Source organism: Athene noctua, chromosome 1 (genome assembly GCF_965140245.1).
Source record: "Athene noctua chromosome 1, bAthNoc1.hap1.1, whole genome shotgun sequence".
NCBI lineage: Eukaryota > Metazoa > Chordata > Aves > Strigiformes > Strigidae > Athene > Athene noctua.
In genome coordinates, this window is record NC_134037.1 from 148,453,964 (window position 1) to 148,481,813 (window position 27,850).

Sequence of the window (27,850 nt, forward strand, 5' to 3'; positions counted from 1 at the left end):
CGGCACAACCAAACGTAGATTCGTTTTCCTAGTGAAATGAGTTGGAATGAATAAAGGTTCCTGATTTTCAATCAGCAGGGGCTCTGTGCTTTGTTAAAACTCCCAGCTAACCCCCCTCGATTCTTTCTCTTCCTGTATGATTTATTATTCCAGATATAGAGTGTTTTAAGTGGCAAAGGTTAGGTGTGTTTTTAAGAGGAAAAGATACCAGACGCCATTAAGTTCAAGTGGGGACATGATTGTGACATGAAGCATTGGATCTCACACCGATAAGCATCAGGAAATTCCCTGTTTGAACTTTTACTTCCCTTCTGGCCCCATTCCTTGATGAATTATAATTGCAAGGCCCGAAAGGCATCCCCAGCCCGGTTCTCGGCGCAGAGGGTGGGTGGAAAGGGCCCCATGTGGGAGACGATCTCCCCTTCGGCGGGAAGATGGCCTGGAGCGGCCGTGCTGTGCTCCACCGCCAACGCCACCACTGCACAGGACTCAAAGCGGTGGTAAAACGGCGGCGCGGTGTTTGCTCCTCCAGCCGGCCGCCTCTTCCCCCGCGGGTCCCCTCCCCAGGGCTTCCCCCGGCGGCCAGCGGGGCACCACCGGCCCGAGACTCGACAGCGGGCAGGAAAAAGGGTCTGGTCTCCTCCTGCGCCCTCGCTCAGCAGCCTCCCGCGGCAGCAAACCCCACCCACCGGGCCCACTCGTGTTCCCCCGGCGGGGTGAGGGCCCCCCCAGCAGCCGGCGGCGGGAAGGGGCCGCGGCCGGTCCCCGTGCGGGGCGGAGCCTGCCCCAGCCCGGCCCCGCGCCTAACCCGGCCCCGCCGGCGGGGGGCGGGGCGCCAGCCTCAGGGAGGCGCCCGCGCGCCTGCGCGCCGCAGCCGCCGGCGCCAGCTCGGGACCGGAAGCGGGGCGGGCGGCGGCGGGCGCCGCCATGAGCTTCCTCATCGACTCCAGCATCATGGTCACCTCCCAGGTACGACGCCGCTGCCGCCGCGCCGCGCTGCGCTGCCAGGCCCGGCCCGGCCCGGTCCCCTCGCCCTGGAGGGGCGAGGGCGGGGGGTGCCCGCCGCGGCCTGTCGCGCCGCCCCGCCGTCCGTCCGGCAGCGGCCGGGGGCAGTGCGCGGGGGCGGTGCTTGCGGGCGCGCACGCGCGCCTCCGGGGCGGTGGGAGCGAGGGGCGGCCTCAGCGGCACCGGCCTGGCCTCGGGCCTGGCCCGGCCCCTCCGCGGGAACGGCTCCGCGCCTGAACCGTCCGTTCGGCGTTTCCCGCCCGCTGCCCAGCAGCAAAAGTGGAAAAAAAAAAAAACCTTCGTCGCTGCAAGTTCAGGGGGAGTTCGGCTGTTAGTTTGTCACCTTATGGCTGCCTGCCCTTTCCCGTCGCCGGAGCTCCTGTTGCGGGAGTAGATAAGCTGAATGCGTCTTCGGACCGCTTCCTTAGGCGTCACCGTGACCCTTGCTCTCCTCCAATTGCCAAGTCAGGGTGTAATGCATAAAAATGTTCAATAAATAATGTTGTAGGGAATGAAGTTTTTCTTGTAATGCAGCATCACTTTAAAAATTTAAATTTTCTTAGTTGGAACAGACAGGGAAACTCATCTTGCTATTCTCTGTTTAGTACTTACTTTGTTTCTGATATTCTTTAAGAAGGCAGTTGGACCAGGTGATCACTGTAGGTCCCTTGCAGCTGAAATATTCCGATTCCTATTTCTATTCCTATTTTCTATTTCTATTCCTAGTTCTAGTCTATCCTAGTCTTCTATCCCTGGTTTGCCCCTGAGGAATTTGCTCGTTTACAACTTTGGAAGATTTTTCATGATCTGCTTTAAAGAATTAAAAAAGCGACCACTATTTGGTCTTAAATACCACCTCCATTGATCCATCAGCACTTTCTTCAGCTTTTTCTTTCTGCTACCATCCAAGTCGTCTTTCAATGGGTCTTTGTTTTACACCAGCTGAATTCACCTAGGAGCCCTTTAAACCTTTTCATGTCATCCTATCTTTATCATTATGAAGTGGCTTATGGTCTTAACATACTTGCAACTGCCCTATTGTTTTGTGGGAGGAAATACTGCCTCCTTCTTCATTATCCTCCTTTGCTAATGATTTATCTTGTCGTTGTGTTCTCTCTGACCTTCCTCTCCTCCTTGCTACCCTGCTCCCTCCTCAGTAAGCATCTAAATACACTTGCTTCCTCTCTGGCAACTGAAGTGGTCCAACTGTCTGCTTCTGCCAAAAGTGGAAGGTTCTACTCCTTCAATTCTGCTTCGCAACACAGTCATACTGTCTTACTTGAGCTCTCTTCAGTATCTGGTTAAATGAGTTTAACTGGATCACAGATAAGCTTCTGAGTGAGCTGGGATGAAATTTGGTTCTTCGGTGAGGAGGGATGAGCTGAGGCAAGAGAACCTTTCACCTCTCAGCTGCAGTTGGTTGCCTTATGTAGACTTCAGTGCATAACTCCTTAGTTTTTCTGACAGTTTTTAGTTCAGCTTTTGGCTATTTCTTGGAAGTACTGTGCCCTCCTACTTGTTAATGCTTTGATTTTTTTCTCCTAACATGCTTTTTTCATTGTCAGTGGCTTGAGTGTAGCTTTGATACTGTTAGTAATTCACCTAGAACAAAAATTTGCCTGTTATTTGCTTTGCATTCTAAGATCTAACTTATCTAATTGCTTTCTTTTCATTTGTAATGTCAGCTTTGCATCTTCTCATCATCTTCAAAAGTATCAAGTTTTTAAATATTAATATTTAAATTGCTGCATGTAATTATCAGATGCTCAAGAATTTTCTGACTTAACGTGTCACATTTGCCTGCGGTGTCTTAGAGTGTGGACTGTTACGATGATGTCTTTCTATGCTTTTGTACATTCCCTAACACAAGGGAAATCTAATCTTCATATATAATTTCCTCTTATTATTGTACCTGATCATCTCCTCATCTCTTTCTTTTACTTTATTTACTTCTTTTTGAAGAGTTTGTCTCTACCTTTTTCCTCCTTCCCACTGTTAAATGTGGGGTTAGTTTATGTAAATATCACTTGCTTATCATACTTATTTAACTTATGACCTGCAGATATGAGGCTAATGCAATACCTTACCCTTTTTGCTATTAATTACTTTAATGTCTAAAGTCCCTCTCAGACAAGTTTTGCCAGGTGTTACCAATCAGTGGACCTCATTACTGTTTCAGTTCTTTCAAGGCAAATATATTTGATCTCTCTTGCCCAATGTTCTGGGTATTCCATGTCTGGAAGTCATGTTAGTCTGTTACCTTTGCCACTGCTGAGATACAGTTACTCCTGATGCACAGCGATTCACAATGATTCTTGCATTTTTGTCTTTGAAAATTTCCCACCTCCACAGGGGTACAGAATGCTTTGGCCTTTTCCACGTATTCTGAGAAGAAATACTATCCCTGTCCAGTGCTTTCTGACATACACTGGTTTTTCTTTTTGCTTTGGTCAACGTTACCTTATATATATATATATATATATATATATATATATATATATATAAAAATAATCTTCTGAATTCTCTTTTTACTTGGTTTCTTTTAAATCTTTACACTTGTTTTCAGTCTTCTGAGGAATAGATGGGGCTACCCATGTAAGGCCTGAACACACAGTCTCCTTTTACTGTCTGAAGATGGGTAATTACAATTTTGACCACAATGCTTAATTTGTATTTGTTTCATTTAAGTCATCTGCAAAATGTGATATTAAGTTTGCCTCTTCAGGTGTGTGTTGAAACTTCACTAGATTTTGTAAAGTGCTCTGAGAGCCATCGAAATGCAAAGCATTATTGGCTTGTCTTGCTTCACCTTCCTTGTCCGTGTGGCTTTCTGCAACTCCAGACTGTGGTTTGAGGCATTCAGCACTGCCTTTTCCATACCTTAGAGATGCTTTTAACACCTGTCACCCACACTGTGTCAGTGTGTAAGCAGATTTAGTGGAAAGACCTCTCCAGAAGAACCAAATGCACTTCTAGGCTTAAACAAACACCAGGTATTGTTATAAATTTTACTCATCCCTAGAAGATGTGTATCTTGTGGACACTCAGGTGGTTACTTGGCCTCCACTACCGTGTTTCCTGGAAAAACTATAAGCTGTAGTTCCATAGATTGGAAGAGTGAAACAGGAACAGTGCCAAAGGATACTGGCAGGCCAGGAACTGAGGTATTCTGAGAGCTTGGGAATACAGATCTGGGCTGTCTTGACTGGATCTTCTGTAAGGGCATAGTCTTCTGTGTCTGCTACTCTTGAATATTTAAAATATTCTTCTCTTCGTGGTATTGTGGCAAGTTTTAATCTTTTGTGGATCTTGGGTACTTTGGCCCAGCTCTTTTCCTTCCATTTGTTTCATTTACAGTCAGTAGCGATTGTATTTTGCAAGTTGCTGGATACAAATATTAAGTGCTTCATCTCTTCTGCAGGTGCTGTTTTTTGGATTTGGGTGGCTATTCTTCATGCGTAAGCTCTTCAAGGATTATGAGGTGAGAAGGGAGCTTTCATTACAAGTCTGTATCTTAAAAGTTGCTCCCAATTATAGAAATATTTTTAAAACTGTATTTGGCCTTTTTCCTCTTTTTAAGTCCTCTTGTCTTCTTTTTAATTGTCTCTACAGTTACTTTAATTTTCTCTTGTGCTTCTATTTGAAAGACTCCAAGATAATTGAGGAAATGGGTTCTTCTGGGACCAGTAGAAGTTTTCATACTGGACACTGTTAAATAAATAAAATAAATGTGGAGGAGGTGCAGGGGTAATAGGAAAGTGTTTTGCCTTTTGCTTGAATAAGCTTGCCTTATGTAATTATAACATTTTTGAGAAAAAAATCTAATTCAGTGGTTAAATTTAAACTCAGTGAGGTGTGTTTATTGTGGCTGAATTGTTTTTGAGGATTGGATGGGATAAAACTGCCTCATTCTCTTATCCCTAGAGTAGTATGAGAGAATATAATCTGGGTCAGAGATGGCTTAAGTGTGAGCCAAAATCAGACCCCGAAAGCTTTTCTGATCTTATTTTTAAATCTGAGGTTAAGACCAAAGAGCTCTGTTAGCAATGGTTTATCATGAGTCAAGTTGACTTAGAGCATTGTGTGCTTGACATCCCTTCTGTGTAAGGCATCTCTGTTACATGTGCCAATAGCTGTGATGGGTGTAATACAGAACAGCTTACATTTTTGCCCTCTGATTTCTAACAGGCTGTTGGTTTCTTCCTATTTAAATAAAGGGCAAGGTGCCTTGAAGCAAGAGACCCAGTTGTGTGCCATCGTACCTTGTGATTGTTTTTTGTTACCTCAGGGATATCAGGATGCTGTTCTAGGAATGGAAATGCCTGATGTCTCTGGCTTGTTCTCTCCGTTGCAGGTGCGACAGTATGTGGTCCAGGTGATCTTCTCTGTGACTTTTGCCTTCTCTTGTACCATGTTTGAACTCATCATCTTTGAGATTTTGGGTGTACTGAACAGCAGGTGAGTCTGGATGCTCAGTCAAGGACTAGCCTGCCTTGTGTTCTTGCAGCATCTTCACTCCAACTTGTAAATTAATGGATTAGTCTTGGATTGGGGAGATCAAGTGAGAAAATTGTCAACAACTCAATGAAGACGTTTGAGCAGCAACATTTGCTTATTTGACAGGACATGAGACTAGAAGCCATAAGCTCCCGATTTCCATGCAATTGCTATTAGTGTGGTCTAGGTCCTTAGGGCAAGGCTTTAGTCTTTGACTTTCTCCGTTTGTGGAGTTAAAAGAAATGATTTCTTTTATGGGAGTATTGTAAAGCTTCAGATCATGCTGAAGAGCACTTTTCAGATGTTAAGGACTATAGAAACTATAAGCATTAGTTTTTCTGTGGTGGTCAGAACAGTGAATAAGATGTGAAGCTAATTGTGGAGTGAAAACTACTTCTGTAATAATATAGTATTTGTGAATCAAAGGCGCATCCTCCCTTGACATAGGGTGGGGACTTCTACAAAAAGGACATGTTAAAAACTGTCTACTTCAGAAGTCAGTAGGAAAGAGAAGATAGAACAGTAACATGTAGAGACTAGCTGGGTTTCCTATTTATTCTCTCTCATCATACTAGTATAAGAGAGCAGTCAGAGGAGTTGAAAGGCAAGAAGTACAAAACTGATAAAAGGTAAGGTTAGTTCTGACTGCATGTTATTAATCTGTAGAACTTGCAGCCAGAGAGATCACTGAGAATGCTTTTTATAAGCTTCAGTAAAGGGCTGGACATCAATCTAGATGAAAATGTTTGCCTCTGAATTAGCTAGGAAAAAGTGGCAAGGATCCTCATAATTTCTCGTTCCCTGAGGCATAAAGAGGGTACGAGTTAATACTGGGAACGGGACATGTATTTTTCTATTCAAACTAAGTGAATCAGTTCAGCCAAGATGATTCTTATTTCCATTTCTGATCAGGGGAGTATTGATCATTTTGAGATATATATATATATATATATAGATATATAGATATAGATATATATATGTCCGTGTTTGTATTTTTAAATTCTTGCTCTGCAATGTCTTGCAGATGAGACAACTCACTCTGAAGTGAAATGTTGAATTATGAACATTAAATATTTTTAATCTTTTCAATGTGAATTAGCTCCTCTTTGACTCAACCACTCATTACAAAATTAATTACTGCTTATACTTAGTTTTGATTTACTGTTCAACTAGATGAGTAGTAAATCAAATGAATCATATTGCAATTGGCATTAGTCACTGTAGAACATACAGTATTTGATAAAACAGCCCAGTGTGTTTTTTGGGATAGTTGTTAGTTTTGAAATACATTATTGAGCTCTGTATTAAAAACCAAGAAACCAAGTGAAAAAAACAAAACAAACAAGCCCAGCCCCCCCCCCCCCCCCCCCGGCAACTCAAACAACAAAATCCAGAATATGCTATATGATAGGACAGTATTATTACCTAATGTTTGATGTAGTTGAGAGAATTGCATTGACAGGCAATTGGTTTTGAGAAATTCGTTGTATTATGATAGCATGCTAATCAGTATTTTTGGCTTAATTTCAGCTCTCGATATTTTCACTGGAAGCTGAACCTGTGTGTCATTTTGCTCATCCTAGTCTTCATGGTACCCTTCTACATTGGTTACTTTGTTGTGAGCAATATCAGATTATGTGAGTACTTGGTTTATGGCAGTGGGGCTGCTAACCTCAAACTGCGCATACAGATGAGAAATAACTTCTGAGAGATGTGCTGGTCACTATCCCTGTAGCTCCCTCCTTCCTCTGGCTTTGTTCTGGCTAGATTTTTTTCTCTTTGGAACTTAATGCTTTAGTATGAACTAAAGTATGTTTTAAAGTAATGCTTTAGTATGTTTGTTGAGCAGTTAGGAGATACCTGACCCCCACAAATGTAGTTTTTCTGTATGAGTTTTGACAAAGTTGAGCACTTCAGAGTAACATTACTGGAATTTGTTCCTGTTCTGTTTTAAGCTTGCAGCCAAACCCTGGAACCCTTGGCTCTGTTGTTCTGCTAGGAAGTAAAAGAAATGAGGCAGAGAAGCTCAATAAATCATTCTTGAGGCAGAAAAGCTCAATAAATTACTTTCGCTTTTTTTTTTTTTGCATACTACTGTCTGGATGAGGCTTCTTCCATGCGCTAATGGACATTTACCCTTGAGCTGTTGATGTTCGTTGCTCTTTTGTATTAAGCTTAGACATGTAGGTTGGGAGTATTAAATGTGTGGTTTTGGCACAAAGATGTTTTCAAGTTTCATGTTCAGGATTGGACAAGAAAGATGCAGCTAAGTGACCCCTGGTTCACAGCGCAGCCCTCTTCATAGGGTTCATAGGGCCGTGGGGGCAGGAAGCTGAAGCTGTGCATCACTGCATTAGCTCTTGCAAGCAGTCTATCAAATAGCTGGTCCTGTAGGAAGTGAAGGGGTGCATACTGCTCATTGTAGCTTTGTCAGTTGACACCTGTTTTGGCCACCTGTGCTCAAAGCAGCCTTTGGACCAATGTAGCAATTTTGCAAGCTCGAAAAAGCCCTAAAGGAAGAATGTCTTTAAAATACTGTTTTTTTCCTCTCTGTTAGTGCACAGACAGAAACTGCTTTTTGCCTGTGTTTTGTGGTTGACGTTTATGTATTTCTTCTGGAAGTTGGGGGATCCATTTCCTATCCTCAGCCCAAAACATGGTGAGTTTCATATTCTTGCTGATTCTTTCCCTCCTGAAAATAGGCTTTGTTATCTAACTTTTATCTTGGAGCTTTTATTATCACAGCTCTACAGTTGGGACTGTAGAAAGTAGTTCTTGCAACTGAGAGTCTACTCTGCTTTGAAATCTGCATTCTGAAGGTTGTCAGACTGACAGAAATGGGTGGATGCATCTGTAAAAATTTATTTGCATTAGTTTTCTTCCAGTACCACAGAAAAACTCTAGGAAAGTGAATGAATCTTAACTGAACTTAAACTGTGTAAGAACACTGTACTTTTTGAGGACACAAAAACTTCATCTCCACTCGATCACAATTTTTATTCACTTGTTTCTTTTTTTGTGGACACTAAAGCTAATTTATTTAAGAAGAGAATTGACAACCAATCCATCGTGTGACTTTTTTTCAGTCAGGTTATTGTTTCTTGTGGCCGAAATCAGATCAGTTTAGCATAGATGGCTGTCCAGTTGACAAAACGCGGCGAAGTGCCTAAACACCAGAGCCATGCAGAATGTAGCCAGCAACACGTCTGGCAGTGCGTGCTAGCTTCGGTACAGCTTCGTGCACTGCCTGAGCCCAGAGGCAGTACAGTTGCGTGGTACTAGAATGGTATGTCCTGCTGGATGCCAGAGCTATTTATGTGCAGAATTAGCTTGGGTATTTCTGCATTGCAGTCATGGAACCAAGACTATTTATAGTATGAAGATACTGCGTGTGCACTTGGGCTGGTTTGGTTCCAGCAGAGCTTGTTGGCATGTGCTTCACTGTGCTGTAAAGGATTCTTCAGGCACCTAAGTGTGCTGAAGGGTTGTAAACTGTGACTGTTTGTCACCTGGGTTCCCTTATCCCCTGCACTGGAAAATTGTTTCTGTATTGTTCTCAACAGGTGAAATTCAGTCAGTTTCACTCAAATTGGTGAATATGTCTGTCTGCAGAGGTAATGGTCAGCTTAATCTTTCTGTTCTCTAGAAAGCTACTTTAGCCTGTACCTAAGAGAAAAATTAAAGGATACCAACTGCTGTAGGGTTCGCTCACCCTTTCATCTGTGATCCTAAAACTTTCCTAAGAGAAAGTGTGTATCTGTGTTTTGTAATTGTGTCTTTTATCACTGAAATACAACAATTAGTACATAGTGCAGATCCCTCTGCCCAGTGTTTCATTGCCAAGAAAAACGTATCCACTTTGAGATGCAGAAGGTGCTTGAGTTGACAGAATATAACAACCCAGTGGGACCTTAGTCATGGGTTTTAAAAGGTAACCCTCTTCAGATCACTGAAGATGTTCTGTGAAGCTGTGTAACAACTGCAGATTTCCAAAACTGGTAGTGAGGTGTTCTCTATTTTTAACCTCTGCTTTACAGGATGATACCTCCGCTTAAGAGTTGTACAGTGCCTTATCCTGCCAGGTGTAGACATAAGGTTAAAACAAAGGATTCTATTTTTTTTTCCCCTGCTGTACTGCTGGGTCGCTGTCGTCCTCTATGTACAGACAGGGCTGCTGCATGGCTTTGTCATGTGGCAGTGGCCCAATTCAGACAGGTGGGATCCTACTGTGGAGGGAAGCGTGACAGGAGGCCGTGCTTAATGAGCCCCACACTGTAGTTCATTACCTGTGGTGTCTTTCTCAGTGTGCCCCACCCTGCTTGCCTGCATGATGGCAGTGTGCGGCAGCCGGGGAAGTTGTGTGTACCAGGGAGCCCTTTCAGGTGCCTGCACTGGCACCCTGTGTCAGGGGTGCCTTGCCTGGGGATGGTGATGGCGGTGTGCTGCAGCGGGGAAATACACCACCAGTCAGCAGCCCTGGTTGATCTGCAGCTTGTTTAATCGACCTGAGTTTGGGAGCTCCTAGCAGAAGGAAGGTTGTGCTTTACTCAATTACATTCTAGTATTCTAATAAAGCTCCTGTCTTTATCTGAGTTGATAAAACATTCGTTTTATCTGACCTGATCACAAGAGCGGGGTTGCTGTGAGTGTTGTTGGGAAGCATTGCTTTAACCAGTGGAATGTCATGTCATTTTGAAGGCACCTCTGTTTTAACTGCTGCTGTCTGACAGAGTGTGGGGCAAAAGGCCAGTGTATTGTAGCACATTCTGTAGCTCGTGTAAATCTCTATGCAGCTGCACATGACTGGGTGTCTCAGTCTCCCTTTGTGAAGTCTTTTTGCCTTGTTTTCATCATTTATTCCCCTTCTCTGAAGCATGAAATGTGGCTTGGCACTTGGCCATCTCAGCTTTGCAATCGTGTAAGCTCCAAATGTGCTGTGTGTGGCAGCTGCTCTGTAACTACCTCCCTAAAAAGTGAGTGATACACATGGCACTGTGTCCTGAGAAGACATGTTGAGGTCTGTGTTTGATGACTGAAATGAATAAATGCAACTTCAGTGCTTGATGTTGGTTACAGCACAGGCTGTATTATGTGAATATATGCTTTAGAGTCCTCTTGGCGCTGAGGTGGAATGCCTTGTTGTTGGTCACCTCAGCAATGTGTGTGTGTCCACAAGATGAATACTGAACAGCCAAGAGCAGCATAAGCTTCCCATGCTGTCTTAACTCCACTGTCCTACAGGCACAAATTACACCTGATGTGGAGGGCTCACTTCTAATAACAGTTGACAGGACAGGGCTCCTCTCTATGGTTCAGACATTTTTGGGCCAGTTTGCCGGGACAACTGGTTTGGTAACTCTAATTTTGGTTATTGCAGAAGTGGATTTGTGGAAGAGATGACTCCTTTATTAGTGTCTGGTGGCTGATCTCTGTTCCCACCTCAGCAAAGTGCAGTCACGGGTGTTTTATTAGTTTAGAACCAAAATATTGACTGTTAGGCCTCTCCTGATCTGTCTTAAGCTTTTACATAGCTAGAGTTTCCCATCTCTGTTTCTAAGCATGGTAACGTGCTTTCTGCGGGAGGCTTTCTACCTATTTCTTTTCACCGTCCCTGTCTGTACTTCATATTACCTCGGTCACTGCAGTGGGAAGGCAGTCGGCTTCATTAAGCAGCTCTGTATGTGTGTTATGTTGTGAAGGGACCAAGTGTGGAGCAGAGTGAAGAGAGCAGGATTACTAATGCTGCGTTTTTCCTCTCTCAGGAATCCTGTCTATAGAACAGCTCATCAGCCGCGTGGGTGTGATTGGGGTGACGCTCATGGCTTTGCTGTCAGGATTTGGGGCTGTCAACTGTCCATACACTTACATGTCCTACTTTCTCAGGTAACTGCAGCTTGTAAAATATTTTGCCCACCTTTTTGAGATTATTCTTCTACTTTTCCTATGGCATTGATTCAAGTTTTTTTTTTTCTGAATGTGGCTATGGCCATGTCTACATGCTAGAACAGTTTCCATTGCTGAAGCATATTCTTCTTATGCAGGCTTCTCTCTTCTTTGTTTCATGGGCATGTGAATATTTCCTCTGAAATGGGGTAGCAGGCCTAACTGGGTGTCTTCATTTTCAGGAATGTGACAGATGCAGATATTCTGGCTCTGGAGCGACGACTCCTTCAGACTATGGACATGATTGTTAGCAAGAAAAAAAGGTGAGACGGTAGCAGTAGCATGAAATGGTTTATTTCAATGATTTCAGTCAGTATGGTATAAGATGGTTCTTGAAATTACCAAAATTATTAGTCCTGTGGAGGGTACGTGTTCCAGTGAAGCAGGTGGCTGAATTGAGTTGAGCTGTGTGGTGTTTCATTCTGGCCTGAAACACAACTTCGTTTTCTCCCCAGACGTGCACTAAATTGTGCCCTTTCTTACTGCAGTGGCACGGATTAGGCTTTCAAGAGAAATTGTAACTCTCTGATGGCAATTTGACTAGTCTGTAAGATGGGCACGTTTCTCTCCTGATGAGGAAGTGACTTAAGCCACCGCAGCTGGCTCTTACTGGTGGTTTCAGTACTGAAATCAGTTCACACATGCTGAGCGCTCTCCTGCTCTGTGGATCTGGTGTTCCCTGGTCAAAGCTGAAGCAGGCTAGTGAGCTGGTATGGACACAGCTATATTCTTGCAAATGGCAAGGCTCACATTAGTCAAGTTTTGCAGAATTGCAAAACATTGCTAATGTGAATGTAGGGTAGTGCACAAGCATGCCATCAGAATTCTGCTTTTGGTGGCTTAGCTTATTCCATGTACCCTAAACGACAATGTAATTTCATTTACACTGAAAAGATTTTGTCTGCTGTTACAAATTACGTATTGCATGCCTTACTAATTGTGCAGAATAAAGACAATTATCATAGTCACTTCAAAGGTTTGACTGACACTGAATTCTCATAGCAGTCCCCCAGGCTTTTGTTTGGCACACTACTGTTTTAATGGAACTTTTAAATGTATGACCAGGGATCTTGTAGGTGGTCTAACCTTGCTGAATTAGTCACCAGCATGTGTATCTACTGATCAGTATTAGCATATGGAAGTGGAGTTAAAGCATAACTTTTTTTTTCCCCCTTGAAGATGTTAGCTGGTGAACAGATGTTACCTTGGTATTTGTGTGAGATGGTAAGTAGTGAGAGAATTTAATTACTCAGGTTTAATTGATTCAGTTGACTAGGAGCATGTTAAAATACTGGCTTTGGAGTTAAAAGATACTGTGCAGTGCTGCTTCTGACTCTGTGCTCTTCAGTTTTGTACAGTGGTTTTGGACTTCTGGTTCAGGGAGAGTGATGCTGGGGTAAAAGTAAGGATGTCTGGGACTTGGAACTGACCAATGCTTTCTTGCCTTCCTGTGGCCAGGGAATCTTCAGAATGTAGCAACTTTTTAACCATTATGAAGAGCCACGTAAAATGTGTTAATTGCTTGGGAGTTATAATGAAGTTCATGTGTTTGTGTTTAAAACCAACCAAAAAAAATAACCAAAAAATGCCCCCAAACTGTAGTCTCAGAAATGTGCAAGAAATAGCAGAAGCTTGAGTTCTGTAGATTTTGTTCTCTTTTTGCTTTGACAGGGAACAGTGGCTTGCATGATTGGACTATTTGCTCATGTAAAGCAGAGCTTAGAAAGTTAGATTTGTATCAGTCCAAATGCAATCCGAATCATTTGGCAGAACAAGTGGGAATAGCAGTACTTCACAGCATAGGGTAAATGCTATAGTTCCGTAAATTGTCAGTTACTTGCTGGCCACCTTTTCAGCACTACTGATAACTCAGAACTTATCAATGCACATAAGGGTTATAAGGCAATAGAACATAAAGCTTTTTTGTTTTGTCTGCTGATCTTGACATTTCTTATCATACCAACCCTTATTCATACTGGCTTCCTTGTCAGTAGGGAATAGTTGTTGAAAGTTGTTTTCCCTGATGTTTTTTGTACAGGAATTATTGTTCTCTCCTTCCTGTGTGTAATCGAGTAAAGCCTTATGTAAACGCACCTCCAAGGTTGGCAGGCTCTTTATATTCAGTGTTGCAAATATGACGTAACTAAGCCTCAGGTTTGAAATGCCTAGAGTCTGTGACACCATTGCTTCATTTTGCTTCATGTTAGAGTCAAATCAGGCTATCTGACATAGATGTATCACATATCAACGTAGGCAAAGTGTGTGGTTTCTGCCAGTGTATCTTTTCTATGAGGTCTCCAGAACTCCTGACTACTCTGTGGGTACAGAGATCTTTGCCACCTCTCAAAAGAAGAAATTTGCGTTTGTGTACTTAGAGCTTTGAGCTTCGCCTTGACATAGCTGCATTTTTGCTGCAGTGCTGTGGATCATTTGGGATGGAATGTGTGAATCCGGTACTGGAAAGAAAGCAAGGATTAAAAATGAAATTCTTTTATTTGGTAGCTATCAGGATGAATTGAATCGTTCTAGGATCTCTGTTATTTGTAGTCTGTGGCCGTATGTGCTTTTATGTGTGTTATGTGGGGTGCCCCAAGGGTGTTTCTTTCCCTGGATGTGAAGGAGGAGTGATTTTTTTTAATTTTTTTTTTTTTTTTTATTACACTGCTTATCAACAACCTTGAAAAGGGCTCGGTGCCAAATGTAGCAGTACGGGCTGCAGCTACAAGAAAGGACCTGAACATTGTCGAATCATGGATCGCCTTGGCAATCCTATGAATAGTGTTCGGCTTAGGAGTGGATAACCGTCTCACAAATTTCAATGGGGAGAAATGTGAGGGAATGAGACCAGAAGCCAGCACTGCTCGTGGGGATTATGCTGTGGTGCACATGGGAGTGTGAGGGACAATATGCAGCTGCTGCTGTAGTGTTGGAATTAGCTTTAGGAGTCACGTTCAGATTGCCTGAAGCATCCAGTGGTTCAGTCCAATAATGGATTTCTGTGTTTCTGCTTCATAACAGCTTGTCATGCAGCCCAGTAGTGAGTGACAGCATATCAGGGAGTGCTGCTGCATACCATCCAGCTCTCACAGTCCTGTGGAGGAGGCGGATGTGCAGCGATAAAGAAGAGGTGTTCCAGGGGAGAGAGGAGCATGAGAAGTCTTCCGATTCCTGAACTTGAGATAGCACAGTCATGTGTTTGAGGAAAGGAAGGCGACTAATCATATGACTGAGAAATCCATTTGAATTTTTATTTTTAATTGAGTTTAAATCCCTTTAAGGATTGAAGCAGGATCCTGAATGGAAATCTTGGGAAGTGTCTTCTTGAATCTTGCTTGATTAGATCTGGGCTCTACTCCAGAGCTAATCAAGATAATGTTATGAAGCAAGATTGGTGCTAAGGGAAAAAAAACAGGGGCATCTGTTTGCAGTGAATTTAGTTTAACAGTGCCTTCTAAGGAACTGGTTTTAGGGTGTTTTTGGTTATTTTTTTTGTTTTAATTTTTTTATTAAAATACTTTATTCCTAAGGACTTGTTTTCTGTTCTTTCAGGATAGCAGTGGCTCATAGGACAATGTTCCAGAGAGGAGAAGTGCATAACAAACCCACTGGCTTCTGGGGAATGATAAAAAGTGTTACAACATCTGTTGCAGGCAGTGAAAGTATCCTTCATCTGCATGCTGGCACCTGCCTTGGGAGGTGGCTCCAGCTTTCTTCTGTTTTAAAAGGAAGAGTGTTAGTTGGGCCAGTTACAAAGCATTCGTGTTTCAACACATTTCAGCAGTCTGAGCAAAAGGCTTAATGTCTCATGGGAAGTTTGCTCTTTGGTACTGTACTGCCTGACCTTTTGCCCAGGGGTTGGATGCATAGATTTACTGTGACACAGTTGGGAGTTGTATGCTGCTGCCCTGCCCTGCCCTGCCCTGTAAATGTGCTGTTGCATCACCATGGTTGAGGTGTACAGCAGATCTCAGGACAGGTGTGCACACTTACAGTGTCACGTTGCAGATGGCTACCCCCTCACATCACTGATGTGGGAGGCAACTTTCTATTCTGGTGTATCCTATGCTTATATGACTGACCTGCATGTGTATTTTTCTTGTAATCTGAAATATGCTCTTCTGGGTTGGGGAACCCATGATGTACATGAGCAAAACAATGGGGTTGGCTGAGGTGCTGGAACAATTCACCTAGCCTATACTTAGTTGGCTTTCTGGCCATGTTGGAAAGCTGTGACAAAAAGAGGGGCAGGAAGCAACTTGTTGATGAAATAAATCGTTCTCGTGGTACAGGCTAGCTGCTGGTACTATAGTGGTGTGACAAAAGGGTGGATAGGAACAGGTGAACAGAACTTGCTCTGCCCATATGAAAGCTGTAGAAGGAATCTGTTGGGAGTTACAAAGGTCTGTATTTCTCTAACTTACCGTTGCCTACCAGCAATTTCTGCCAGACGACCTAAATAGTGCAGTTTGCATATTTAAGGCTGAGGACTCTTCTTCCTCTCCTTTCCCACTAGCTGTTAAAATCAGAATTTGGCTATTTGACAAGACCCTTCATAATAATCACTAATCTCTTGGAGCAGTTACTCAGCAGTTTTGTTTATGAAGATAGTATGAGAGTGACATATTGTGAGATGCACTTCAGTGACAAGGGAAACTGATCAAAGTGGAGCAGCAGTTTTCCAAGAGCTGTGGTTCTATTCTGTGGTGCGTTGCCCAGGCAGAGAAATTAAGAGCTTGTTGCATGACTGCCTAAATACTGTGGACTGCCTACCTTCTTAAAATGGAGTAGTGTGCAATACATGTATCCTTGAGATTTCTTTGAGTGCAGGATTAACAAGGAGCATTAAGACAGAATCAGAAAACTGATCTGGATCAAGAAAGTGGTCAGAACATTAGGTGTGGTGCTTGGGCTGAAGGTGGGGAATGTTTTGGTTTTAATGAAGAATTTGTGACGTATTCTAGACTTGACTATGCTGGTTTGCCAGATCTGTCCCTTATCCAGCAAGAAGTGGATGCCCTAGAAGAGCTGAGTCGGCAGCTTTTTCTGGAAACTGCTGACTTGCATGCGACAAAGGTACACAGCAAAGTAACTGCCCAGATGGGTGTTGAGAGGCCAGAGTAGTTCAAAAGAGAATGTATGTTACAAGAAATTGAATGCTGTTCAGCAGGTAAATGTTGAAATGTGATGTGGTGGAGTGAGGGTCTGCTTTAATTTTGGGTCTAGATGGCAGTTTCTTTCCAGTTCAGGTACATACCGGAGTATGCCTCATGTCCCTAAAGCCATTCAGAAACTTTTGAATAAAAAATTTTGAGTTCAGAAACACTTAAATTAAGAGGTGTAGAAGGATAAAGCTGTGTTTGCTACTATTGGTGCTCCATTTAAATTTTGTGTTATGGGTAATCGTGGAAATTATATTTTTTGTGTGTGTGTTCTGTTCCCCTTCCCTCTTTCTGTATTTCCAGGAGAGAATAGAGTACTCCAAAACTTTCCAGGGAAAATACTTCAATTTTTTGGGTTATTTTTTCTCCATTTACTGTGTCTGGAAAATCTTCATGGTATGTAAATGTTTTAATGTGTTTTATGTGGACATATGCAAATGTCACACCCTGCATAGATTATGCTATGTGTGCAGTTCATCAAGTAATGCTCTGGTTTCCTTAAAATCCTGCTTCTGGAAGTTCTGGAAGAAGCTGGCTCTTGATTGAAATAAAGCTTTGGATCTTGTCTTTTTGTACAGAGCATTAGACGAGCAATTCTTACATGCTTCATTTTGCACCTTCTTAGACAGTCCGACCTCCCCCTGTCCCTTTGTTTGGGGATAGAGAGTCCTGCATGTGTCTCACATGTAACAGTGAGGTATGCTTTTATACTCTTATTTAAATGTAAATCCATCTCTCTCTTGCAGGCAACCATCAATATTGTATTTGATCGTGTGGGGAAGACTGATCCAGTCACAAGAGGAATTGAGATCACTGTAAATTATCTGGGAATCCAGTTTGATGTGAGACTTTATTAATTCTTATAGCCTTTTCAGCAGTTCTTATCTTACCTAAATAAAATCATACTGCTGATAAGGAGAGCGTGGTAGAGCCCTGAGAATGTGACTTTGACTTCTGATTTATTGAGGAGGAAGGGAAGATGCACCATGAATTTTGCTTTCACACTGATTTTATGCTGGGTTGGTAATACGGTCTTGCCAGAGAGGCAGTGATTTGCTTATTTGTTTTGGGCAAATGGAAACACGTTAGTCAACTTGCTTAGATTAATACATTTACTGCAGAGTAATTATGTTTGTTTGTGCACATAGGTGTTCTGTCATTTACACTTTTTAAATATATCCCTGTGAATACAGGGTTCTTTGTGACTGGTGTAAGCTAAATCTTTTTATCATGTGTTTGGGGAAAATAATTGCTAATATATTTGTGAAAAGGTCTTGTATAAACCTGTCTACAATGGATATCTCTACAATTAGGAAATAAACACTCAAGAATTGGCAGCTATATGATGTGTGTAAATGGGGTTAGCGTTAGAGATTTAACTGTATTCTTCTTATTGATACAGGTGAAATTCTGGTCTCAGCACATTTCCTTTATTCTTGTTGGAATAATTATTGTTACCTCTATCAGAGGATTGTTAATCACACTTACAAAGGTAAGAGCCAGGACTCTTATGTGGTTTTGGACCAGGAAAGCTGTTGTCAGATCTTTAACTTTAGAAGGGACAAATACTCTATAAACTTTCAATACGCATTTTTGTTTTACATACTGGAATATAAACACTTGCAGAGGGAGGAAGGGAGGAAAATTACCTTCTGCAGTATATTTCCCCACTCAGTCTCTGTTGCTGAAGAGATGTAATTGTTGAATGAGATGTTAAATGTAAGCAAGTGTTCAGAATGATGCTGTAGCAAGAGCTGATTAGCAAGATTGATGAGATGGTGATTAAAAGAATTTAGATTGCTTAATTTGAGCTGCTGGTAGCACTGGAAAGGCATTAACTTGAGGCATGGGACTCAGTGTCTTGACCTGGCTTTTGGTACCTAAGCTTAAACTTCAATCTATATCGTTATATGACTTTTACCACAGGGCGCCAGTGGCTTAGGGAGATTCATGTTTAAGACTAAGACTGCAAGTCTCTGAAAGCAGGGTACATTAACTCCTCCAGAATATGCTTTTTTATTGTTTTTTTTAAATGAAAACATACCAAATGGTATATACCTTTCATGTTTACATAAGGCACATCAGACTTATCTGATTGCTTATTTCCAGTGCTTCTTTTTGTGTTTTCTAGTTCTTCTATGCCATTTCCAGCAGCAAGTCCTCCAATGTTATTGTTCTGCTTTTAGCACAGATAATGGTGAGTATGTAGAACCATGGGCACGCCTACAAACATTTATGCATGCATAATATTTGTGTGTGTGTACATATACACATAATAAAATCTTTGTGTGCTGACCCATATTAGCCAGATAGCCCACTGTGCAACAACAACTGCTTTGTCTTTTTTAATTTGCAGGGTATGTACTTTGTGTCATCAGTGCTCTTGATCCGGATGAGCATGCCTCTAGAGTATCGCACTATTATTACAGAAGTCCTGGGAGAGCTCCAGTTCAACTTTTATCATCGCTGGTTTGATGTGATATTCCTAGTTAGTGCACTGTCCAGTATCCTCTTTCTCTATTTAGCGCACAAACAAGCCCCAGAGAAGCATATGGCCCTCTAAGTGTGGACTGCAGTCACGCACTGCTCCCTGTCCTTTCAGCTGCACTGCTGCAACTCCTGTGGACTGCAAAACTTGGAGAGCCAGGATTATTCTGAGTGCTCCAGCAGTAACTGGCTCTTTGAACTTCCACACATGTCATCATCAAGCTCTGTGGTTCATTTTCTTAAGGTGCCGCAGCTTGAAGCAAAGGGGATGCACATATTGAATGTGAGATAATTCGCTGCCAAGGACTAAGGGCACTCCTCTTACTGTTAGAAGAACATCTTTACAGAAGGCACGAAGGAAATGTGATTTTTGTTTTGAAAATCATTTCATAATTGGGATTCAGAGGATGGCAATTCTGGTGTTGAATGTTTGAATCTGGAATTAAATAAGCTTTTGTAATATCTTATGCACGCATCACAGTTGTATTTTGTCAGCCCCACAGATTTGTCTGGAAGTGAGCTAGAAATTTGCTGTCTGGCAGAAGTGAAGTTGAGAGAATTTCACTGTATTTCTGTAGGGAGTGTATGCTAGTGTGTATCGCTAGTACCTACTGTCCTTAGGAGGTGGAGATTAGCTTTCTGTTGCTGAGTCTCACCTTTGTTTTGTCTCCCTGCATAAATGTAACTGAGGATTCTTCTTTGCTAGAGTTCAGTGTGAAGTCAAAGACCACAGTTATGCTTTGTTTACCTTACATGTTACAAATTCATTTACCTTATATAATGTAAATTTGGTGTTCCCCACAACCTGTGTATACTTTTACAGTCGCCCTTCTTGATGTAATTCAAGGCATAAAAGTAAATTTTATTCACGTGACTTAAGCTCATAGCTTTCCATAGCCACTCTCCTATGCTTTGTTTATTTTAAAATTGTTCTGGAACATAAACCATAGGTGGTAAGAGTATGACCCTAGGGGGAGAAAAATAGCCACTCTAAACAGTTTAGTTCTGTGTTGCCTTTGGTGTATAGCAAGGAGGTAAAGTATAAGGCAGCAGTATTACAGAGCCATTCACGTCACGTTCAAGACAACATGTTGTTGACTTGGAGTTAGACAAACCTGCGTGGCTGAATTATGTATGCTATTCTAATTACTGTGATCCACAGCTGTATGCAGACAAGAGAGAATAGTGCTTAAATGTCTTGAGCAGTGAAGTTAGCTTAATATCTGAGAGAAATTTCTGCAATGTTTTCAGGAGAAAGGAGCGTAATGCGCAAGATACATTGGCTTAAGCCATTTCATGCAGTTGTAGTGCTGCAAGTGTAGCATAGAAGAGTCGCCACAGAGATTGAGTTGACTTGGATCAGGGGGAGAACTGCCTTCCTGGGAGATGGGGAGAAATCAGTTGCTCTTTATTAAGAGCTTATCCTTAAAATGCTAAGATGCTTATGAATCTATAAAATGCTTCCACCTTCTGATGCAATATACTTAATTATATACTTGTTATTTAAGCCTTTACAGAAGTAAGTGACTAAGTGCCGCTTTACAAGGCAGAAAGCAAATGAAGTACAATTGCAGTGTGTCAAATGAATGCAAGTTACACTGAAGTGTTTATTTCGGGCAGCTGCATTTCAGCAAGAGATTGCAGTCCTTTACATGTATGGCACTCCTAGGAATGGTCAAGTTCTGGGAGGTGTAGTAGCAAAGAATGATTGATGAAAGAGGATTTGGAAGGTTTCTTTTTTTGTTCTTGGCATAGTTTGTCTCCTCACAACTTCGTGTCATCATTGTTGTCCCTGTCTCCTCTTGTAGAGGCAGCTGATTGTGAAGAGGAGGATGAGCTTGCCTGCAGAAGAGTAACAAATACGTTCTGATTATTTTTAGTTAGTAAACAAGCTTGGTAGCCTGCAATGTTAGGAAGGACTCCTGTTTTCATCTGTACTAATAATGTCCTTCTTTGGATGGCAGAATGAACCAACGAATGTGATTTTTGTTGTTGAAGTGCTTTCTGGTTAAGTACATTTAGAGAGAAATTTGTTCAATGGAGGTTTCCTATTGTTTAATTCCCATACCTGCTGAATTTACACACAAAAGTGGTGCTGACCTCAGATCTGCAAAATGCAGCTTGGTGACTAAGAAACTTGAAAAAAACTTGCAGCTGGACATTTGCAGACAAGAGTAATGAAAATTTAACGTGAGACAGTATTGGTCTTATTATTGTCTGTCTTTTGCATGATCAGAAAAGGAACATTTAAATATTTAAGGCTGACCACAAAGGATTCAACACGACTGATTAAAGAAGAAATACCCTCCTGCTTTTCTGACTTCTGTCATGCTTCAGATTCTTTCTAATGGTGTAAAGTGAGTTAAATAATTTCGAACAGCACATTTCTTAGAAACTGTCATCATAATCTATCAATTGCTCTTTCTTCTACAAAATGATCTGTTTTGAAATATTTCACCTGATTTCCCCAAAAGTGATTGATGCTTTTTGATGTATTTAAGCACTTCTTTCCCTGCACTTCAGGATTGTATTGTCTGTTTCCCATCATCATTAAGGATTACCATATTTGGATTATCTCGTGCCATAAAATGTCTTGTATGTGCATCCTTTCTGTGATTTAATGTTGCATTAAAGATACCTGTATTATGTGTGGGGAAAGGAAGAGTTGTTTTATGATAATCAGACAACAGCTTCCCATTTAATAACATAGACTGACTTGTAAAAATCCAGGCTCAAGTTAAAAATCATAGCTCAGGAATACATACTAGCTGAAAAAAGTTCTTTTTCTATCCCCTAGATGATCCCTCAACATGTGCTTAATGCAGTATTACTCACCCGTTCCCTTGGTTCAGGTGAGTTTCTTTCTGGCTCTGACGGGTGGTTTTCTGTATAAGCAGGAGGTTCAGAAGTGTTATGGACTGGATCTGCCATAGAAGCTGTGATGGGCATGTTCTGGTCCTGGAAATACTTGTAAGCATCTTTGCTGCACACCAGTAGTGTTAGTCTGTCACCACTGTCTTGGATTCTTGACACCACTTTGTCATAGGATTCATTAATCACATTCACCCCATTCACTTCCACCAAAAAGTCATTATTTTCAACACCTGCTGTGTCAGCTGGCCCCTGGTTTTGTACCTGCAAAGGCAAGTTCAAACTGTGGTATTGGCATAAAACTGGGAAAGATACATTAACAACTGATGGTTAGCTAGATTATTGTGTTACTGCTTTGCTTACATGATGGCAAAATAAGCATGGGGAAGGGGGAATTGTTGTGTCAGAAGTGAATTGGGAAAGGCAATAGGCCTAGGCGTAATAAACATGGAACCCATCAGTTTGAGATTTAAGATGTCTTGATTTTGATAGATTTTTGTTCTAGAAATATGGCATGGCAGAATCATGAAAGCAGGTGCAAATCCAATTTTCTGATTATTTTCAGTTCCCTGTCCAGAAACTTTAAAGTTTACTACATTTCTCAGATTCCTTAGTACTTAGTAATGAGTGGAACCCCTCTTCTCAGGAAAGCTGAAGGCAGACATAATTTGAAATAGCAGAGGTCTGACTTTCGCCAGCTGTGGAATTCAGAGAAGGGGGGTAGACTGGGATGAAGGTGTCTCACATTTAGGGTGTTCTACACTCAAAAAAATTTCTTATTTACTAATTTTAGCATGCCAGCTTAATGAATAAAAGAAAAAAATCATGCAAAAGCTGGATTCCCCTTCCCTTTAGACATCAAATAGAATGAGGAGTGTTTTCTGGTGCTTATTTTTACGGTGTCAGTCTGACTTTAACAATTGCAGCTCTTATCTGAGAGCACTGGAGAAGAGACTTGTCTTTTGTGGCTTTTGTTGAATATATTTGCAGGACAGAAGGGAGGAAGCTGTCCAGCAGACTGCTTCAGCTTTTCCTTATTCCTCATTCTACATTAGTACCTCATTGACGAATAGTCCAGGCTTGTTCTTGATCATGTTTAAACTGAAGCCAAATCCACTAGGCCCCTTCACCATCTTGCAGATTCTTGGCTTGTGGTTCACTTTCTGCTCAGTGTGCAACTCCACTCTTTCCTGCATTTTAGCTGGGGTTGGATCTTTTGCTTTGTAGTGATATGAGAAGGGAGAAATTTGAGCCTGAAAAAAGTGAAAAAACTTTTTAAACATAAAGACTTCTGTTGTGAAATCTGTATCAGGTTTTCATGCTCAACATGGTTTGTGTGAAACCTTTTTAATGACTCAGACTTGAGCTGTGATAAAAAAAATGCTATTAATTTTTGAGTGGAAAACTACGGTGTTGGATCTATGTGAGAAGGGAATTTTGTTATTTTCTTTCATAAATGATTACACAGCCATGTAAGCTCTGAATTTGCTGTCTTAAACTTCTAACCTTTCTTGTGATGTTTTTAAATTTAGAATTGTTTTTAAATTTAGAATTGTTCCAATAGTGTCTATAAAATACTGCATGAGGCCAAAAGTTTGGGTGTTTAGTCATTTGCTGTACAAGTGCAAGGAGAGTTGCTGAAATATTGGTGTATCTTAGAGATTTCCTGCAAGTTGAAGAAATGTCTGTCAGAGCAGACTGGCTGTTTTGTTGCTGCATATGTATCTTCATAATGATAAATTATCAATTCTTAGCAGTAGTTTGCATTTTCTTACCAGTTTATACATGGTGTCAGTCTCCTTATCCACTACCAACAGTGTGGTTTTTGCCTCAGACTGCTTAATTATTCCCACTACAGTTTCATGATCCAGACCATCCACTGGCTCGCCGTTGACAGCTACTAAGATGTCATTGTCTTTGAGACCTGCCTTGGCTGCTGGGCTCTCAGAATCAACATCCTTGATTACATGATCTAAGATCAGAAGGGGGAAAAGATTGATGTGAAGGCATATGCTTAGTATGTTTAAAGACATTAAAATGCATCACAAAGGCTGATTGTCAGAATTGAGACTATTTCCCTGATGTAGCCTTCTTTCCAACATGTCTGTGGAGTACTTCTCCCAGATGACCAGCAAGAAGTCAAAGAGAATGATGTCTGCAAACCTTATACAGGAGGAAACAGTATAGTGATTGTCACTGGTTCTTACCACCAGTATTTTGTTCCAACCGTAGATAAAAGCCATAACCGTTTTTTCCTTTGTGGATCTCCATAAGTCGTGGTTTGAGGGGAAGCAGTCTTAGGTTGGCGCTCTCTTTGCTCAGTACCATCTTCTGGCTTGTGTAATAGTGGTCTGTTTCTTCATTTGAAAGTAGAAATATAACATGATTTTCAGACTTCTTTACCTGTGACGGTACACGTACAGTCTCAGATGGTAACCTTTCAACAACATGTGGGAATTTTAGATACTTTGGTAACTGGTGTACTGGTACATAGTGGTGTATGGGTGCTGTTGGTGAATGAGCCATAAGTTGCTGGCTGTGCTACTCTACTGTGCTACTCTTGATTTTTTTTTTTTTTTCTTCCAGTCAGATATTTGGACCATGACAAGATCTTGGGCATGTAAGATCCAGCATATATATATGTGAGGAAATTTTCTGTATTTCATACTGTGTTCCTGACCTCTAGGGAATTAGCTGCAGAGTGTCATGAGGGTGGCATACAGTGCCAGTAGAATCCAGTGAGCCTCAGTAGAAAGTGCTTGGCTTATCTAGATGTGGAACTCTACAGTATGAACAGATCATGCCATCTATACCACTATTTCAGATTACAGTGACAAAGAGTCAAGTTTCTGTCCCTCTTGGTCCTCTTCCATCTCCCTGTATTCTTGTATTACTAATTCTGAGGTTTGGGGTTTTTGTGTGTCTGTTCAACATCCCCGAGTCCATCCTTCTCTCATTCCTTTCTAGTTTAGTGGGTGCCCTCTTTACTCTTCTTAACCAATGTCACTCTGCTGATGATGTTATAACAGCTCAACACAACACGTGTGTGTTGCGCAGGTCCATAGTTAGTAGTGTGCGCTGAATTGTGATGCTGGAATGCCAGAGCATGTACTGCCTGTCTCATGCTGCTCTGAAGTCTCTTCAGCTCCAGCTGTTTCAGTACTGCAAATAGTGGAAAGCTGGAAGCCTCCTTAACAGTGTTCTTTGCAGCTGAGGCCAGGTAGTGAAATTACTTGTGCAGTAATTTTCCTTAGTTTTGGACTTATTAACAGGAGAAAGGAACTACTGTCTAAAATCATGAATTTTCCCTGTTCCATGCTAACTGTATCATCAGAGAGTTCCCCATCTTCCTGCCCTGAAAACCACATCTGGTGACTTGCCCTTTTACCATTAGGAGTATTTCCAGGACTTCTAGGAACAGAGCATGATTTATTTAAAAGGGTTCCTGGCAGCAGTATACTTCTGTTATTTAAAATTCTTTGGCTTGTCTTGGTGGCAGTGTTCATTCAGTTCAAGAGGCTGCTTGACAACAGAGCCAAAGCAGAGGGGTACTTTGCTGTGCTGATGATACACGAACAGTCGCTTCCAGCGTTTACTGTGAAGCATTCAAATCAGCCAGACCTGACTCCTCAGTAACCCTGATAACTTGTTGTGAAAGTGGGCCAGGAACAAAAGATGAATCAGTATACAAACAAATACCTTTTCCACCACTTCCTTGTGTGTGTCATTTTCCACGTTTTTTCCATTGATTTCAATCAGGCGATCGTTATTTTGGACACCAGCCTTTGCAGCTGCTCCTTGTGGTGAAAGCTCTACTATGAACAACCCCTTCTGTCCTAAAATAAATGAAAACTCATTACACAGGGTAAGTCACTGAAATATGCCATAATTTAATGGTTAAGGAACTCAGCACTGATGTCCTTAGAGACTCTTATGTGCACATTACAGTGGCATCACAAACCTTCCACATAGACACACCTCTATCTCTTATTCTGTCCCGGCAAAATCACTTCAGGCCAGGGGGGAGGCGTTCATTCATCTGCAGCTCAAACAATCTTTTATTTCTCTTCCAAGGGTGCCAAAGGGCCTGATTCAGATAGTTGAAAGGGATTTGATTCCTGCCCCCTCCCCCTGCAGTTTGAAGTGAGAGCTGCTTTTATTCTTGTTTTATACATTTCATAATTTCCTGTGTTTGGAATACTTCTACGTTTGGTCTTGCAGTTCTACTGCATTCCGGAATACTCGTCAGAGGTGATACTTTCCAGGAGGCTTCCCTATGCTGTTGACTGGCCTCGGAAGAAAGGCATATGTGGAAGAGGTTCAGAATCCCTTGCTTTCTAAATGAAATAGCTTACAGATCAGAAAAGTGTTTATTACAGCTGTCCAGAACCTTGTGTGCTGATTCCTGAGGTGATTTGGAACAGGACTTAATGTAGCATCTTGAGTGTATATCTGGTATTTGAGCAGGGACTGCAAATTTGGTTTTGGTAAGTGGGCTTAAATAACAAGCAGATAATAGCCGATTCTTTTTATCTCTTTTTCATCTTTTCTCCACTGTATAAGAAATGTGGTCCTTAGAAAACCATGCATTGCATATTCTGTAGAGAAATGGACTAGAGATTGATCTGAACTTACCTTGCTGCTTCTTACTTTCCTTCTGTTAAGAGTAGTTTGTGTGTCCTCATTAGCTCCCATTTATAAATTGTGATTGCCTCTATCCCTGCTGCCATATATATATATATATATATATATATATATACACACCCCCACCCCCCCCATCTTTTCTTCTCAGGCTCTCACCTTCCGTGGTTTTCAGAGAGAAGCCATAGCCTTTCTCCTCCTTTACTAGGTAGCAGAGCCGGGGTTGTGGAACTGCAGTGATTGCTCCATTGGCCATGGGTGATAGAGACTGCTGCTCCTGCTGCTGTCCTGTTGACACCTTTTGACCCAGCTCTTCCAAGTTCACTCCCTCCTTTTCTGCCTTTTGATAGGATGCATCATCCAGAACAAGAAGTACAACAGAATTCCCACTGTTTTTGACAATCTCTACCACCTGTAGTGGACAAGGTGAAATGACAACCAGGTGCTAGAGTGACTGACCTAAATACTCTCCCCAGGGAAGGGTTGCACTGTCTACTGTTTTTGTTGTCTCTGCTTATGCACTATGGAGGCACCTCAAAGACATTCCATGCCATGGTGGGTAATGAATGATGCAGGGAGATACTCAGAGCAGCTGATTCAGCTCTTGGATTTTCTAGACAAAGCTGCCATGAAAACTGGAAGAGAAAGCTTCACATCGTGGCAGTGGGTCTGGGTAATGAGAGAGTGGTAGGGATCCCAGGCTAAACAGACATATATACCTGTGCATGTTCCTCCTTGTCTACAAACACACCATTAACCCTGAGGACTCTGTCTCCATCCTTCAAGCCAGCCTTCTCAGCTGGACTGTTCTTTTCCACATTCCGGATGAGGTGCCCTGCTGTGTCTTTCTCAATACGCAGGTAGAATCCATAGCTCTGTTGGGGCTTTTTGGTCACTTTGCATTCTCGGGGCTGGAGAACAGAAGTCATCTCTACCAAAAAGGATGGAAAAGATATGTGTGAGTAAAACCAGTAAACTTACCTAGATAAGTTTCCTCTAAATACATCTTGAGACAGTTTGCTTCAGAATTCTTGGGTTTTTGTTTCCTAGGAAATCCAGCTGTGCAAAGCTGAAGCCAGTTAACAAGGCTAGGGCGAAGAGGCCAATGCTTTTTCCCTCCTCACTTTTCTTGTTTCCCTATCTCAAATGAAGTTAAGCAAGATGTAGAACTGGAAGAAAGAAATTGTGTGCCCTTGATAAAATAGTGAAAATTGAGGTGAGGATTTAATATCAGAATTGAGTCTTAC

At 41.8% G+C, this 27,850-nt stretch overlaps 2 protein-coding genes across 2 annotated transcripts; one reads left to right on the plus strand and one right to left on the minus strand.

The window, feature by feature from the left end:
* The first annotated feature begins 859 nt into the window (after positions 1–859).
* On the plus strand, positions 860–21,749 carry GPR89B (G protein-coupled receptor 89B). Its single transcript, XM_074900968.1, has 14 exons — positions 860–969; positions 4,427–4,486; positions 5,360–5,463; positions 7,033–7,139; positions 8,060–8,161; positions 11,265–11,385; positions 11,628–11,708; positions 14,995–15,104; positions 16,430–16,518; positions 16,908–17,000; positions 17,351–17,446; positions 18,007–18,096; positions 18,736–18,801; positions 18,961–21,749. Exons 1-14 carry the CDS (start codon positions 928–930, stop codon positions 19,165–19,167), a joined length of 1,368 nt encoding a protein of 455 aa, XP_074757069.1. The 5' UTR covers positions 860–927; the 3' UTR covers positions 19,168–21,749.
* PDZK1 (PDZ domain containing 1) lies at positions 20,852–27,532 on the minus strand. The gene is made up of 8 exons (XM_074900950.1): positions 27,323–27,532; positions 26,763–27,015; positions 25,662–25,798; positions 24,170–24,365; positions 23,738–23,934; positions 23,021–23,215; positions 21,927–22,226; positions 20,852–20,933 (listed from the first exon to the last, which is right to left on the minus strand). The coding sequence occupies exons 1-8, from the start codon at positions 27,530–27,532 to the stop codon at positions 20,856–20,858; spliced, it is 1,566 nt and encodes a 521-aa protein (XP_074757051.1). The 3' UTR covers positions 20,852–20,855.
* Between the last annotated feature and the right edge of the window lie 318 nt (positions 27,533–27,850).

Excerpts from the sequence above, each read along its gene's own strand:
- GPR89B (XM_074900968.1), top strand. The coding sequence starts at position 928 with ATGAGCTTCCTCATCGACTCCAGCATCATGGTCACCTCCCAG. Across the intron at positions 8,162-11,264 it reads TATCCTCAGCCCAAAACATG|GAATCCTGTCTATAGAACAG; the intron begins GTGAGTTTCATA and ends TTCCTCTCTCAG. Across the intron at positions 18,802-18,960 it reads TGCTTTTAGCACAGATAATG|GGTATGTACTTTGTGTCATC; the intron begins GTGAGTATGTAG and ends TTTAATTTGCAG.
- PDZK1 (XM_074900950.1), bottom strand. The coding sequence starts at position 27,532 with ATGACTTCTGTTCTCCAGCCCCGAGAATGCAAAGTGACCAAAAAGCCC. Across the intron at positions 24,366-25,661 it reads ACAAGGAAGTGGTGGAAAAG|GTAAAGAAGTCTGAAAATCA; the intron begins GTATTTGTTTGT and ends GTACCGTCACAG. Across the intron at positions 23,935-24,169 it reads GTTGGAACAAAATACTGGTG|ATCATGTAATCAAGGATGTT; the intron begins GTAAGAACCAGT and ends TTCTGATCTTAG.